At 39.3% G+C, this 17138-nt stretch overlaps 1 protein-coding gene across 4 annotated transcripts; it reads left to right on the top strand.

Annotated features, from left to right (window-relative positions):
* The first annotated feature begins 2089 nt into the window (after window positions 1-2089).
* Window positions 2090-17066, top strand: cdk11b (cyclin dependent kinase 11B). Of its 4 annotated transcripts, none has more exons than XM_082519932.1 (20): window positions 2090-2142; window positions 2865-2995; window positions 3312-3451; window positions 4032-4159; window positions 4249-4390; window positions 4754-4890; window positions 5120-5239; window positions 5360-5458; window positions 7517-7648; window positions 7723-7797; window positions 9755-9984; window positions 10098-10188; window positions 10282-10403; window positions 10500-10605; window positions 10774-10895; window positions 12217-12324; window positions 12690-12806; window positions 13213-13361; window positions 15703-15892; window positions 16427-17066. In XM_082519932.1, the coding sequence occupies exons 2-20, from the start codon at window positions 2885-2887 to the stop codon at window positions 16517-16519; spliced, it is 2412 nt and encodes an 803-aa protein (XP_082376058.1). In that variant the 5' UTR covers window positions 2090-2142; window positions 2865-2884; the 3' UTR covers window positions 16520-17066. The 4 variants fall into 4 exon arrangements, with proteins under 4 accessions (XP_082376058.1, XP_082376056.1, XP_082376057.1 ...); XM_082519930.1 differs by having other exon boundaries at window positions 4715-4890; XM_082519931.1 differs by having other exon boundaries at window positions 4246-4390.
* Window positions 17067-17138: the final 72 nt, after the last annotated feature.

Here is a 17138-nt window from a genome sequence, read left to right as displayed (position 1 = left end):
AAAGAATTGATCCGTGAGATGCACTTGAAAAAGTCACTGCAAGTTAACTAAAAAAATGTATGTATGTATATATGTGTGTGTGTGTGTGTGTGTGTGTGTATGTATATATATATATATATATATATATATATATATCTATATATATATATATATATATATATATATCTCTATAAACATTCTTTTTTTTTTTTTTTACAAGAAACACATTCTAGTAAGGAAGAGGAAACATTTTGGAAACATCAGAAAGTATTCTTTATTCGCATGGTACTACTCACTCAGCAGGAGTGATGATTTTAATTAACAAATTTGCAGGGAAGGTTATTGATCATAAAAGTGATGGAATGGGACATTGGATCATGGTGTTGATAGAAGTCTGTGAACAGAAAATTATTCTTATCAACGTGAATGGATACAATAACAGGTCTCTAAATACAAACATGATGTCAAACTTAAGTAAATTAATTGCAAACTGGAGTAATGAGGATGGCTAGTTCTACCCAGGTAATAACTGGAGGCAATTTTAACCTGGCACCAACAACCTGGGCTCGAACTGGCAATCTTCCGATTACAAGACGAACTGCCAACTCTTGAGCCACAATCGCCCATATGAGTAGTACAAGCCAGATTGTTTTATTTAGCAAAACTGATTAATAGTTAAATATTATTGTTGAGGGGCACAGACAGGACTCTGCACGCACACACATTTAAAAAAATTGCGTCAACAAAAGGGCACTTTGGGCACCTACCAGGAAAGGGACAGGTGTTCAAGCCCCCCCTTTGCATGTGTCAAAGTATATTTTAAATATTTATTCAATTCTTTTCCAAACCCCAGCAGCTTTCTGTTCTAAGTTTTGAGTCTCTACTAAAATAAAAATAAAAGCACTCTAAGTTCTTTGTTTTTATTCAATAAGCAGCAAAGCTATATACTATTTTTGTGAACTGTGACTTTCCCCTGTTAACCTTTGATCACCCCCTCACCTGTATGTCATCATCCACATGTGTCTTATCAGTTTGCATTTGCCTTTCCTCACTGTTTTGAGTCAAAAACTTAACCAGCCTAAACATTTGGACTGTTTTTGTTGTAACCCACAAAAATCCCTTTTGCCCAGAATGCAATACCACCAAAAGGTAAGGTGTCTATCCTGTGCTGGCACTTTTAAATTTAAGCCAGAGATCAAAAGCCCTGCGTCCTATGACAACTTGGCCATAGTACATGTCAGTCTGTCATAAATTCTGCTGTAATCTTGCTCTTCTTTTTTCACCTCATTATATGACTCTATCTCAGTTATAAACCCCAGTGTGGTTCATTATGGTTTCATCCTGTGCAGATAGTAGGCTACATATGAACTAAAAATGTTAATGATGATGCTCATGATACTCCCCTGTGCCAGTGAAAACTCGATTTGATGTCTTTTGTTGTCTTTTCTTTGGCTACACTGCAAAGAATGTTAGTGATCCAGTTTGATGGAGTTGGAATAACAGCTCCCTCTGGTGTCTGTAGTATGAATAAATTCAGCAATCACTCATTTTGAGGCATGTACTCCACTCTGAGAAGACAGCGTTTAATGTAGTTTTCTTTGACAAATATTATATGTTAACTTCTCTATGCTCTACTCTGCCGATGACCTTACATCAGCAAGGTGCTTTTAAGCCCCCTCCCCGACCCTCTGTGACTGTAGTTTGGTAAGATGCTAAGATCTTCCGTGCACAAATAGATGTTATATCTGCACTTATAATCAAAAAAGACCTGCACTCCCTCCCTTCTGGCCCACTGTACAGCACTGTAAAAAGTGAAGGAGGGCATGCATTTTGGACTTTTAACTGTATTTTCATTAGTTTTACGCTATTTATAGACATTTAAAATGACACCTGTTTTTCACTATCTATTATTGAAATACAACTTTGTTTTATAATTGCAAGACAGCCTGGGAAATAAGCCACCAGAATTCTTTCTTTAGTTTTTACATTTAATTCTTACAATAAAGATTTGTGATATTATATTATATTATATTATATTATATTATATTATATTATATTATATTATATTATATTTGACCTTGTTGTTTTACACCGGAAGTATTACATACGTTACCAGCGCGTTGTAACTTCCGGTGTGCCATAATACCGCTGCGCATATTTCAGGTTTGTTTGACCATTTCATTCGCTCGGTCAATAATTTTAAAGTTAACTGCATTTATGCTTTCAGTTTTAGATATGCACACGCCTATATGTGTGTAATTGATTAACATTATTGGCAATATGAGTAGTTTCTTTCAACACCATCTTATTAGCTGTTGAAGTTGTTTAGCAGTGATTCCCCATGTTAGCTTTCGCTAACTAACGTTTAGTAGCTAGCTTGTTAGCATCCACCGCTTTAGTCAGCCGATTTAGCAAGAAGTCGCTTTTCGACTGTTGCTCTATGTATATATAAACTTAATATTGGGTATTTTATTTTTGGTGGCGACCTGTACGTATCTAACTACACTTGGTTGGCGTCTCTGATATATGAAAGTGGTAAAAATGACTGACGGCTGAGCAACACTTGAACTCTCCGACACACTGCACCAGGGCATTAAACAGCGTGTACACAGTGTATGTTATGTCCACCGGCTAAAATTGGAAATCCGCAAGTCTTTCATTGTCTTCCGTTACTTTATTTAATTATTTCAAAAGCCGTAATCAGTTTTTTATTAGTAGTTGTCCAAAGCAAAGACGGGGGTGGGATTCTGAAGCGTTGATCCTAATTCAGTTGAATGGTAAATTAAATCAGTAATTAACAAATGGTAAGCCCCTTTCTCTGATTCAAACAAAGCTAAGCTAAGGAGACAGTACTGAACCCTCTGTGTGTTTGTGTTGCAAAGCAGGCGGTGGAGAGCAGACGCCGATGGGGGACGAAAAAGACACCTGGAAAGTTAAAACTCTTGATGAAATCTTACTAGAGAAGAAACGCAGAAAAGAATTACAAGAGAAAACTGATCCGAAACGCCAGAAAAATGTAAAGTATCTAAAAGCTAATATACACTCTATGTTACACATCCATGCTGACACAGAATGCAACAAACAGATTTGTGAATTAATGTCTTAGGTCTCAGTTATTGTCATGTTAGCATTTTTATCTTAAAACCCAGATGTTAATTTAGGATTGGAATATAGAATTTATTAAGAAACATAGCCTAATTAATTTTGTCTAAACATTAGTGAAGTTGCTAAATACAAAAATGTTGTGGTCTTTTTTTGTATGTTAGCCCTCTTGTACTCACTGTCTTCTTGTAGGCTTTAACCCCAAATTCTGGATTTCTTGTCTTGGCCAGTTCTCAAAGGGCCTTGCTTCACAGGCGGATGATCGGGAAGCCAAACGAGACACTCCGGAGGAAGGAGAACTTCGGGATCAAAGAATGGAAATAACAATTCGTAACTCGCCATATGCACGTCAAGACTCAATGGAGGACAGGTACTTGGAAGTTGGGGGAAATTATGAGTGGGTAAACTGATCCATGACTTTTTCTTCTTTTTTTTAAATGTGGAAATTAGTATACATAACCAGCAGAAGCTACTATAACATACAGCTAGCATGCAGGTTAGCAGCAATAACTTATTACAAAGTTATAAGAGCTTAAAGCTGCTGTATAATGTTAATTCAGGTCACGTTTTTTTGTTGTTGTTGTTGTTGTTGGGCTTTTTTTGTTATTGTGCGGCAAAGCAAATTTGCTGTATCAGTTGGGACAGCACAACAATACAGAGGACACACTAAACATGCAATGCAAAATTACAACATAAGGGCAAAAAATTATGAACATGCAAAATATAGTACAATACAGTACAGAGTACTATAAATAATATAATTAATATAAATAGTAGCAGATTATTGACTTTTAAGTAGTCTGCTATTGCTTATAAGTGGTTATAAAGCCAATTCTGAACAGATTTATTTTATTTTATTTTTTTAGTGGAATGATCCATAAGGGTATTAGACAGATATTGGTTCTGAATTGGTGCAACTCTCCTCACAATGTTTTCTTTGTTTCTTTTAGAGGGGAAGAAGACGAATCACTAGCAATTAAGCCTCCACAGCAAATAGCAAGAAAGGACAAATCTCACCACAGAAAAGAGGAGAAGCGAAAAGATAAAAGACGTCATCGCAGTCACTCAGCTGAAGGAGGTTCAGAGACTCTGCTTCACATGTTTTACAGATACATATTTTTATTTTTAGGGCTGTTTTTTCATGTCTGTTTGTTACTTAAACAGCAGGAAAACATGCACGACTCAAAGATAAAGAAAAAGAGCGCGAAAGCGATCGCAGGAAACGTCACTGGGAAGAGGACAAAGCCCGGCGAGACTGGGAAAGGCAGAAAAGAAGGGAACAGGCCAGAGCTCATTCACGTAGAGAGAGGTGAGCACCAACTTTGGCCAGAAGTAAATAATCTCATGTCAGTTCAGATAATTTCTGATAATTTTGCCTCTTTGATATTGTCAACGCTAACTTGTTTGAAAATCTGTTTTGTTGAACTTTTGTTGATTGCATGTCAGAATGTTAAATCCTGTCAGCGCTAATGTGTTTGATCCTTTAAAAAAACACTAATTTTATATGTGATGTTTTTTTTTAAATTAAATAAAGACATGAAACATAAATAATTCAAGTTAATACTTAACTACTGTCCATTTAAAGAAACCAAAGAAAGCAGTGACAAGAGTGAACTTTGGATTATCCAAACAGACCTCCAGTGGACTCTGCTGGGTTTTTTTTGGATCACAGGGACCGACTGGAGCAGCTCGAGCGCCAGCGGGAGCGTGACCGAAAGCTCTGGGAACAGCAGAAAGAACAACGAGAGCTAAAAGACCGGGAGAGGAGGGCTGAAGAGCGACGCAAAGAAAGAGGGACTCGACGAGAAGGTCAGTGAGTGTAACTAAACATGGTGTCCTTTCCCAGCTGTGTAATTTCAACACAGAAGAAGAGTCATAATTTTATTCTCATGTAACTGGGGAAGCAAATGTATTTAAGCAAGTAAGCAAATGTCTCAAAATGCTAAACTGTGACTTGATGGATTGGGATTTTTAGACCCTGCAGCCTGTCAGGCAAACCTGCATCAGTGATTACCTAATTAATTTTTCTCATCTAAAGTGCCATCTCGGATGCTACCTGAGGAATATGATGACAAGCCAAAACAAAGTCACCGCAGCCGTAGTCCAGTACGTGTTCCCAGAGAAAGGTCTGATCACAGTGAAACACGGAAAAGCGGATGTGAGTTTTAAATTGTTCTTGTTTTTTTTTTTTTAATCAATGGTTATTGTTGAGACTATTAAGAGATTATTGTGGCTCCAACGTAACTCATACTAATTTTAATTTTTTTCTTTTCTGCAGCATCAAAAGAAGAGAAGCCTGAGAGCAAGGATCTGCTTGCTGATCTGCAGGATATCAGTGATAATGAAAGGAAGACTAGCACTGCAGAATCCTCCCTGGGTGAGTTAAATTGTAACCTACAGATTTAGCAATTAGCAGATGATAATAATAATAATAATAATAATAATAATAATAATACATTTTATTTATAGGCGCCTTTCAGACCCTCAAGGTCACCTTACAGTAACACGTAAACAATACCATAAAAAACATAAGAAAAATGCATATATAGCAAACATGGTAGATAAAATTTAGACATAAACAGTCATAAAAGTATAAAAGCAAATATAAAAACTGAGCAAGGTAAAAATGGCCTAAGACAGATCAGGTGTATGCAATTCTAAATAGATGAGTTTTGAGTAGTGATTTAAAAGTGGGGAGACAGTGTGTGGTCCGTAGAGCAAGTGGAAGTGCATTCCAAAGTCTCGGGGCAGAACAACTAAAGGCTCTGAGTCCCATGGTAGTCAGGCGAGCAGGTGGAACTGACAGAAGGGAGGCTGAAGAAGAGCGGAGTGTACGAAGGGGTGAGTATGTATGGAGAAGATCGGATAGATATGGAGGAGCAAGGTTATGAAGTGCTTTGAAAGTGAGAAGCAGGATCTTGAAATTGACACGGAGGTGAATTGGGAGCCAATGGAGCTGTTTAAGAACAGGTGTTATATGTTCAGTGGATCTAGTTCTGGAAATAATATGAGCAGCTGTATTTTGAACCAACTGCAATTTATTGAGGGATTTATGAGGTAGACCATAGAGAAGAGAATTACAGTAATCCAGACGAGATGTGACAAGAGCATTGACAAATATGGCGGTACTGTGTAGTGTGAGTGAGGGACGAAGACGGTTATTACGGAGATGAAAGTAGGAAGACCGAGTGATATTATTTATATGTGCTGTGAAAGACAGAGTGCTATCGAGGATGACACCAAGACTCTTAACCTGAGGGGATGGTGTGACAACAGAGTTATCAATGGATAACGAAAGACTGGTTGGAATTGTAGTCAGTTTTGATCTGGTGCCTATTAAAATGAATTCAGTTTTATTGCCATTAAGTTTAAGAAAGTTAAACTTAATGGATGTCAAAGACTCCACTACAGCAGACGATTAATATTGATAGGGATGTTCGTTGATTGGTCAAACTTGGTAAGACTTCTGATCATCATCAGAAGAATAGGATGACAACAAATATCTACCACAGCTCACTGTGTTAGGAAGGCTCTGTAGATTTGCAATAGGGCTGCACGATTTTGCATAAAATGAGAATCACGATTTTTTTGGCTTAGAATTGAGATCACGATTCTCTCACGATTTTCTTTTCCAGTATAAATATTTATTGCACTTATCAACTGCACATCAACTTCGTAACAGTTGAGACTGAACATAAAAACAATAAATAAACATAAAAACAACAAATGTCTCACGTTTTGCTGTTGCCGCAAAATGTCTCACGTTTTGCTGTTGCCGCAAAATGTTGTACTGCTTGAAATTCCGTCTCCACCGTTGCTCGACACTGCGTGTATAGAGCAGGTAGTGCAACAATAGAAAAATAGTTGCGGGACGGCACTGTGTAGCATTTGTCTAGGGTGTTGATCATTTTCCTAAATCCCTCGTTTTGCACAGTGTTGATGGGAGCCATAATCTTTGGTCAGGTGATAAGTGATAGCCTCCGTAATTTCTTTGTGCCTGCGGGAGTTTGACGGGTATAGGGAAGCGCTGAATAAGGTTCCCGTTATTGATGTTTGGGTGGTTGACCGGGACGGATTTTCTCCTGTCACTTTCTCGTCATCCCTGACGTGCTCGCCGTTGTTTTTTCCCTGCTAATTTTAGCATCACACGGCACAGCTTCTGTATCACGTGGTATAAGGCTCCGCCCTTGTCATTTGTTGAGCAGGAAGAGTGAGCGCTTGTTTTCATGCAGATTACGTCCCGGATCAAAATGCGGTACAATCGTGGTCGTCGTCTTTTTTTTTTTTTTTTATATTAATCGTTGTCATTTGGAAATGAGATCGCACATAAGTATGAATCGAGATCGCGATTTTCTAACGATTAATCGTGCAGCCCTAATTTGCAGTTAATTTCCAGTTTTTAAACAGTTTTTTTATCTTTCCTTATTTCATTTAGCATCAGCGTCTGTTTCTGAGGAAGAGGAAGATGAGGAGGAAGATGAAGAAGAGTCCAGCAGCCAGAGTGAGGGTGAAGAAGAAGAAGAGGAGGAATCTGCTTCAGGCTCAGGGCGGTCTGAGCAGAGTGCAGGTACAAATATTTGTGGCCCATACGGTTCTATCACTGCCATCAGATGCTTATCAAAGTGGCTTTCTTCCTCTCAGAAGACGTGAGTGAGGACGAGCAGTCTGGGGAAGATTTTGAACAGGAGAGGGAAAATGGAAATCACATACCTGCAGGTGAGTAAACCTCAGATATCAAAGAGAGTAGAAATCATATTTGGAGAAGTAGAGAATTGTTTTTTTTTCTTAGCTTTTTATACCCAGCCAGGACTCTAACACTGCAGACTGTGCCTTTAAGAAACAATCGCACCACCATAAGGGCAAAACACAGAAATAGTATGAAATAGTATTCAGGCAAGAATGAAAAAAAAGTTCCTTAAATTAAGCCCTTTACTTTACTTTAGTTTTATATTCGGTAATTAGATGACATCAAGGCATCTGTATAGCTAGATTTTATCAGCCAAATGTTAATGTGCAAAAAATTCAGTACTGTTAAAAATGTACAGGATTTTCACATTTAAGAGAACACATTTTCTGATGGTGTTTTGAAGATGTGTATAGATTTTTTTATTTGATTGTTTTGACCTTATGTCACTAAATTAATTACAACATTAGCATGGCAAAAGAAAAGAATCTTTAAAGTCATCATTTTTAACTCAAACTATGGCTGTTTTTTGTTTTTAACTACTGTGCTTTAGTAATGATGCAAAATAAATACTCTCTGTAGCACATTCATAAATGACTAAACTTCTGATAAAAACTCCCCTCGATCACAATCTACACAACATTATCGCCACAAGCTAAAAATGGAAAAGTCATCAGCATCACTAATGAGGCACGTTTTGGTGGCTGATGGGTCACACCTCAGGTGTGTGTGACTGTGCTGTGGATGTTCCTCTCATATCTGAGAAGTTTGCTGAATGAGCATTTGTGTACAAATCACACATTGTTTGGAGTTTATTCATCTGAAAATTCCAGTAATTTAAATTTTCTGACATAATTTTGAGAGATCTTATCTTAATTTCATGGAAAACGAATATTGTACATATTGGAATGTCTTCTTGATTGCTCCATCACATGGCTGTTTTTGTGCAGAGTTGGGATTCTTGTCCTGCTTTTGGACAGCTTTTCCTGTGCTGTGTCACATTTATGAACCATGTTACTGGGAAACTATTCTTTATCTCATCCAACCGATGAGCGAAGTGGGTGTTGTCTTGCTATCCCTAAATGATTCCCCAAAATTGCTGCTACTCCTAAAGTAGAGGTTCCCAAAGTGTGGGGCGCAGAGCCATTGCGGGGGGGGGGGCAGTATGAAAAGAAAGGGGGAAAAAATGAATGCTTGGATGAATGCTTCCAAGCCAAAGACTAGAAAATATGATGAAGCATATCTTCCCTTTGGCTTTACATGCAAAAGTGCCAAGGTAGGTCTCCCCTGCAGAGTTTGTTTTCCTTACAGACAAACAGTATCCCACATTCTTGATTTTTAGTTCACAAACACTTCTTATAATGACTAACTGCTCCTGAAATTTTGGCGATGTTAGCTGTTTATACAGTAAAGTTACAGTGGGATACAAATAATATCAGGCTGATCCTGCCACCATTTGTTCCCCCGGTTCAAATCACGGACAAACAGTATCCCGCAGCTGTTTGTTTTTGAACCCATTTTGCACATGGAGGCATTTTTTTGAAAAATGTATTGATAGCAATGTTGAATATTATTACACAGAAAAACAACTACATGTAAAATTACGCCGTGACGTCTCTGCCTTTCTAAATGGAGGGACAGTAACTGCGTGTGTATATGTAAGCGTGTAAAAACTGAAGATAGTCAGATTAACAGTAGCAGTATTTTGTCTATCTGTTATTGTAGAAATTCATCTCATGTAAACAATAACATGGCGCACAGCGTGACGTCAAAAAAGGCACACACCTTTGATGTTGCGTGACAAACTCCGTATTCCTCATCCACACGTAAACGCAAAAACAGAGTTTTCGAAAATCTCCAACCTGGCAGGAGTTTTTCAAAATCTTGTAAAACAAGATTTTGTAATACATTACAATTTAGAAACTAAATTGTAATGTATTCATTTAAAATGCATACCTTATTTATAACATGTAACCGTTTACCACACAGTACCAGAGTCCCGTTTTGACCATGACTCAGAAGAGAGTGGTGAGGACATGGAGGAGGAGGAGGAGGAGGAAGATGAGGAGGAAGAAGAAGCAGGAGAGGGGGAACCCACCCCTCACTCTCAAACTCATTCCCGTTCAGCCACTCCAGAAGGGAACTACATCCCAGAGTCTCCCCCAGTCTCACCTGTGGAGCTGAAGAAGGAGCTGCCCAAATATCTGCCGGCTTTTCAGGTTAGGGTCACAAATGTTGCGCATCATCCATATGAGCGCAAATTATGGATGTATGTTATTATTTTTGGCCCATTTTCTGTATGTTATAATCTTGACTTGCATTTTGTGTTCAGGGTTGCCGCAGTGTTGAGGAATTTCAGTGTTTGAATCGCATAGAGGAGGGAACCTACGGCGTGGTGTACAGAGCCAAGGACAAAAAGACCGGTATGAAAAGAAAGATACTCATCTATTTGCTTTTGTGCTCTTCAGCTGGGTTTATTGTTTTTAGTAAAACTGACTATAGTATCATGTTCACAGATGAGATTGTTGCGCTGAAAAGGCTGAAGATGGAGAAGGAGAAGGAGGGCTTTCCCATCACATCTTTAAGAGAAATCAATACAATTCTCAAAGCTCAACATCCAAACATTGTCACAGTAAGGGTAAGAAAACATTTTGATATTTGCTTAGCGATTAACATTTCACCATTTACAGCTTCTACTAATGATTTGTACATACAACTAATCCTTTCCTATCAGGAAATAGTTGTTGGAAGCAATATGGACAAGATCTACATTGTGATGAACTATGTAGAACATGATCTGAAGAGTCTGATGGAAACAATGAAGCAGCCCTTCCTGCCAGGTAGAATGGATACATTGCTTGAATCCATTTTCGTGTATGTCTGTGTGAGAGAAAGGTTGAAAAAGATCTTCTGACTTCAGTAGAATGTAAGATCTCATAGATGTTTCTTTGCTTCTGGGTTTACCTCTGAAGGTAGTTAACTGTACAATGTGCCACCTTCTCTTCCAGGAGAAGTAAAGACTCTGATGATTCAGTTGCTCCGAGGAGTCCGACACCTCCACGATAATTGGATTCTTCACCGTGATCTGAAGACGTCCAATTTGCTGCTGAGCCACAAGGGTATTCTCAAGGTATACCAGGAGAGCAATTCTAACTCTGAGGGACTAATGGTGTGGTAACGTTAGGCTACGTTCACACTGCAGGCGAAAGCGCATCAAGTCCGACTTTTTTGACCCTGTGCGACCTATATCCGATCATGGTATGACAGTGTGAACAGCACAAATCCAACATTTTAAAAACCGATCTGGGTCACTTTCGTATGTGGTACTGAATCAGATACATATCTGATGTTTTAGAACGCAACTGCTGTTTGAATGGTCAGGTCGCATTAAATCAGTCTTTTACGTCACTGACACAAGACAGACGCCAATTATCAGTGCCGGAAAAGCGCCCGAGAAGACATCGTGAACGCTTCTTGGCCATCCAGTGAAACTGTTGGGAAGACGATGTTGGAGAAACGTGAACATGTTATTTGTACTGTATAATCTGCAGATTCTGACAGAAATCAGCAACTATCCTTTGAAGCACCGCTCCTCTCTAAAAACAGCAATAAGGATAATTATTAGGCCATATGTAAATAACAAAATAACTTTATAACTTAAAGCAAAATTCTAAATGTAAAGTCAGAAACAAGTCTTTATATTAAGGGCCATCAGTCAAACAATACTGTTTGCTCTGGGTCTAAATAGAGCGCGTTGTGTGTGACGTCTTCTTTTGCACATGCTTTGAGGGTTCACACTAGAGTGCGTTTGCTGTCGCATTTTATTTGTAGTGTCAACAAGCAGACAAAAAAAATCGGATTTGATCAAAAAATCGGAATTGACCTGCAGTGTGAACGAAACCTGAGACACTGATAGTTGGTTTATCACTAGTCTTCATTAAGAACAGTCACTAGATGACAACACTTAAAAGTCCTGGTTTGACTCTTAAATACTGTCTCACTTTTTTTACATTTTTTTTTATCTTTCACATTTGTTTTTAAAGCATAGTAATGGAGGAAATCCAAAAGGTGATTTCATTAATCTGTCTTTCCAACAAGCTAGCAGCGTGAACACAGTTGCATAAACAACACATGATTAGTAGAATTCAATTAGAGCATGAATTTCTGGCAAAGTGTAGTGAAGACTGGGTCCATGTGTAAATAAACAAAATTTTTACAGACACTTGTTGGCGTGAATTTTATGCAAATTGGCAGTAGATAATGTGAATTACACTCGATTGTGTAATTTTTTTTCAAATTGAATATGACTCCCTGCTGCCAGGATTTGCAGTCATTTGATTTCTTCTTTAATGGTCAGATGATTTTGATATAAACATCTTTAATGCTGAAATAATGTTATTTAGCCCAAACTAGAGCATTTCAAAGGTCTCCTCATCCGTCTTGGATTGTAGATTGGTGACTTTGGTTTGGCCCGGGAGTACGGTTCCCCCCTGAAGCCTTACACCCCGGTGGTGGTTACCCTGTGGTACAGATCGCCTGAGCTGCTGCTTGGAGCCAAGGTGAGAATTCAAATTCACACACTGCAGGAGTCTGATGAATCCTGAATACAATAGCTGAAACTACAGACAGTAAAGTGATGGCCTTTCATAGATAATAGTTACATCATCCTGACTGATTGTTTTACACAAAGGCATATCTCTCCAATAGAAGACAACATCTGTTGAGCATTTGGCTTGTAACACACCAAATACCACAAAATGCTATTAGAGTTTTACATTGCATGATTTATGCCGTCAGACGGCAGAGGCCTAGCGACCCATCAGTGTGCATCCACTTTCACATAAACTCCAGGAGGAACGTGCCAGGCAGACAGTCTACTTTATGTTTCTGTGGACTGCCACTGTGTTTGTTCTTCTCTCCGCAGGAATACTCCACAGCTGTGGACATGTGGTCAGTGGGCTGCATATTTGGCGAGCTTCTCACCCAGAAGCCTCTCTTCCCTGGAAAATCTGAAATTGACCAAATTAACAAGATTTTCAAGGTAAATGCTTTCATTTGTGCTTATAAAAGGTGGGGTATTGTCACTATAAATATTAAAGCTTTTCTTTTTACTGCTTGTAAGGTTTTCTGTCAGAGTGCAGTTCTGCAGTGAACCACAGGGTGGAGCTGCTGGTAGCTGTCACCCCAGATGATGTTGTTATACCTTACACTAAATGATCTAAATTAGGCATAACAGCAATATGAAGCGATGTTACCTGGGCCTCCCATGTTGTTGTTACCAGTGATCAGTTTTGAAATGCACCAAGGACTGGCTACTTGCCACTTCTGCAGTTAATGAGCACATCAGCCAAACTGGGAATCTCTCGTGTCCACTTTTTGTTTTTGTTTTGTTTTTTTGGGGGAGTGGACTAAAAGTATGTCTGCTGACTTGTCTGTGTTGACTCTAGGATCTAGGGTCGCCCAGCGAGAAGATCTGGCCCGGCTACAGCGAGCTGCCCGCTGTGAAGAAGATGACTTTCACAGAATACCCCTACAACAACCTGCGAAAGCGCTTTGGAGCACTGCTGTCAGACCAAGGCTTTGACCTCATGAACAAGTAGGATTTTTAGAGACTTTTTTTTACTCTTGCATAAGAAACATAACTCCTTTCACTGCACTGCAGTCAGGTTGTAGTATTGCAGCTATTGTCTGTTTTCATGTGTCTGTAGATTCTGTGTTTTCAAAAGATACTAAAGAGGTTATAAACCATAAAGACACCATTTGAAAAGAAAGGTCAAATACATTATAAATTAGCCATTTTTAAGGGATAGAGAATAAGTCCCATAGACTTGTGTAAATATTTGATGGCAAATTTTCAGTGTTGAGAGAACACATATCACTGGTATACAGTGATGAAGAGCATGTATTAGGTAACAATCAGCATGGCTCCTGCAGTGGAAATTGCCTTACTTGGACGAACCCTTTTCTACCCTGTCAAATTCTGTTACTCTTTCCACAGCTTTTTATTTAGTCGGTGCACTTCTGGCAAGCTTTCTTAAAACATGACAGCAGTAGTGGATATATCCCAGCAGGAGTCCAGTTCCATCCCCCTTGTTCCGTTTCACACACACGCACTCACCATGGTGACGCTCCACAGTACAGGAAAATGTTTTAGAAAACACACATTTAATAGGGAAAATCAGTGATGGCTTCATAATTCTTTCTCTCACATTCCAAAGATCAGCATTGTTCTGCACTGCGCAGATGAGCTTCTCAACTCTCCTCTCAGGTCTTTAACCAGCCACAGAAACTTTTCTCTACACCTGTAAATGACAAAACCATGCTGGTCAGCTAGCTCCCAGCTGCAGAGGATGGTAACAACATGTTTGCTGTGCTGCTGTGTGAGGAACCACAATTTGGTGGAAATTTGGTTCATTTCCAAAATTGCTGAAACTTCAGCTGTCAGTGTACAACACGTAGGGAAGTGCTGTTAGAAAAGCTTCACAACGGAGCAGTACAGAGAAACTTTGGAGGTGTATCTGGCAGGTTGACATTGCAGAGCAATGGTTTTTTTGGTTGTTGTTTGCAATATCACACCTCTCCTGTGTGTGAAAGCATTTGAAGACCCAGATTCAGTGTCTAACTGAAGGAGGTTTCAATTCACAACTCTTTAACCTGTTATACGTTTACCATTTCAACATGTAGTAGTTAAGAGATCCCAATTTTAATCCTCCTAGAGAGCCAGAATCCTGCCTGTTTTCTGTCCTGTTTCTATCCTGTTAGATAATGAGTTTCCATTACCTGGTGTCCCGTGCATAAATAGGACCGTAGTCCTCAAATGAAAAGCAGCTGGGTCCTCAGTCAAGAAAAGGAACAAGCTTACAGGACAGGAAGAGTGCACATTTTTGTAATTCCATAACAAAATGGTGCATTGGACACAAGTAGCAGGTTTTGTCTTATGTTGCTAGTATAGTGCTCTTGTCTTCTAGACCTGGTGTCTGTCTAATCCCAGCCATTAATCCTCCTGTAGATATCCTCTCACGTTAAATTAGAGATAATTTGTTTTGTAAAATCTTTTATGTTTAATGTCTGCACTCACTTACGGAGGGTTCCCCTCAGACACAGTCTGAGTCTGTGTTGCTCCTGTCATGTATAATTACGACTGTTTGCAGAAACTCTCTGGCCTTTGGCATCAGCACCACACCTTGTGTTCAGACTGTGTCACTACAGGGCCTGTTATACACTGTTATACACTAAACACTAAACATTTTTGTTCTTTGACTATGTAAGAGTAACTTTGCAGAATAATCAGAGTGATCCTTGTTAATATTATTTGGGGACGTTGAAGATTAGGTGGGTAGTCCTTCTGTAGACAACCACATTGTGAATATGAATTTTTTGACATCATTTAGAGTAGAAAAAGTAGGGAAAACAACGGTGAAATGGAGCTTTTCGAGCATTTTGATGCCAGTTATATGCCAGCGTTACTCAGTGTGACTGTGACCCAATAAAGTAAAAGTCAGCTGGCACATGTGTAATCTTCAAATGTTCGCATCAGACACAACCATCAGCAGGACTTTGATTACACAGAAACCATTAATTAGCTGTTAGGCGCTGTTAACTTACAGCAACCTGTAAAGCTGCGTCAATCCCATCCATGCATGTGTCATTCTGCTGGCCATTTCTCGTCACTATTTTTTGGCCATGGCACAGAAAGATCGCTCCTTCATGGTTAATCCTACCTACAGATCCCTGATTGGTTTTCCAACTGTGGAACTGGCCTTCATTGAGCTAAAAGGCAGACCCGTTTGAATAGCAGAGAAAAAAAAAAACCTGAGGTGAGAGCAGGTCTGGCAGTTTTGTCCACACAAGAAGCCTGAGTTCTCCGAGGCAGTTTGGCATCTCTGATGAAACGCTGCTAAAACATAAGTTTAAAATTATTATTGATTGTTTTCCAGGTTCCTCACCTACTGCCCCAGTAAGAGGATTTCATCAGATGAGGCTCTCAAACATGAGTACTTCAGGGAGTCTCCTCTCCCCATTGACTCCTCGATGTTCCCCACCTGGCCGGCTAAGAGCGAGCAGCAGAGGGTGAAGCGAGGCACCAGTCCTCGTCCACCCGAGGGAGGCCTGGGCTACAGTCACCTGGTAAGAGCATTAGGCCTGACTTTTCTCCATTACACACAGCTACCAGGCTTTCTGAACGCTGCCTGTGTTAAATAGATTACAGACCTACAGGCTTCTGCTTTGTGTCCGCGTATTTCCTCCTCGTGTTTTCCATGATGAGCACTTTTTAGTTCCTAATGTTTTCAGCAGTGGTCCGGCTCACCCAGCAGCTTAAGGCCACTACTGAGATTTTTCAGTGGAATTAAGTGTTGGTATTTGCTGCCTTACACGCCAATTAGACCATGACAAGTGTATTTTTGTCTCACTTTTCTTCTCGTCAGGGTGAAAAAAAAGCTTGAGCTTGTGATTAAGTATTTGGAGTGTTAATAATAATAGTCTTAATACAAACTGTTAGTTGTAATCAAATCCGTCATTAAATTCAGGTTAGGGGTTTCCAAAGGTAACTAGAGTCATAAAATAATATTGGTCAGTTTTGTAATAAGCATGTAAGAAGTGCAAGATTTCAAAAGTTTTTGTTAATATTACAAGTTGTGAATGTTTCCATTGTCTCTGTAGGGCGATGATGACCTGAGAGATACTGGCTTCCACCTGACAACCAGCTATCAGGGGGCATCTGCAGTCGGTCCAGGATTCAGCCTCAAGTTCTGAGCCTCAAGCTTCAGGACGCCCAGCTGGAAAACAGGAAAAGATCCAGCAAAGACTCGTGGGACTTCTTGTTTTGTTTTGTTTTTTGTTTGGAACCGGATCGTATCACTGGTTTACAGCTTTAGAGCAGATCAGTATCTGATCATTTACAACTGTTACCACATAGTCAAGACTGTCTCACAGCAAGACTGATGGCTCAAACCTGTTGAATTTCCACTCTTCCTGTTTGGGTTTTTTTTTTTTTTTTTAAATATTAAGCCATTTAACTAACTGAAATGTGACCTTTGTAGCTCTTAAAGAGGAGAAACAACCATAAATCTATTCGAAAGTGTTTCTCTCATGTTTGACTTTTATTTTCCCTTTTATATTTCATGAGAGAGGACCAGGTTTTATAAATGGTTGGTATTTCCTGGCTGCCTGAGCTACTGTATAATGATGCAGCATTTGCTGTGTGTTCCATCCAGCATAATGTTAAAATTTAAATGGGAATGTCAGCTCTCCTGATGACAGGGAACTGATGTTTTTGCTAGAAATAAAGTTTGAAACTTTGTTTTGTCTGCCTTTTTTCCCATATTTATAAACTCTGTCCAAGCTATGCAAACACAACCGCACACTGCCAAAG

This window comes from Aulonocara stuartgranti (assembly GCF_965226115.1).
Source record: "Aulonocara stuartgranti genome assembly, chromosome: 20".
NCBI classification, from domain to species: Eukaryota; Metazoa; Chordata; class Actinopteri; order Cichliformes; family Cichlidae; genus Aulonocara; species Aulonocara stuartgranti.
This window is presented reverse-complemented; position numbering and strand designations above follow the sequence as displayed.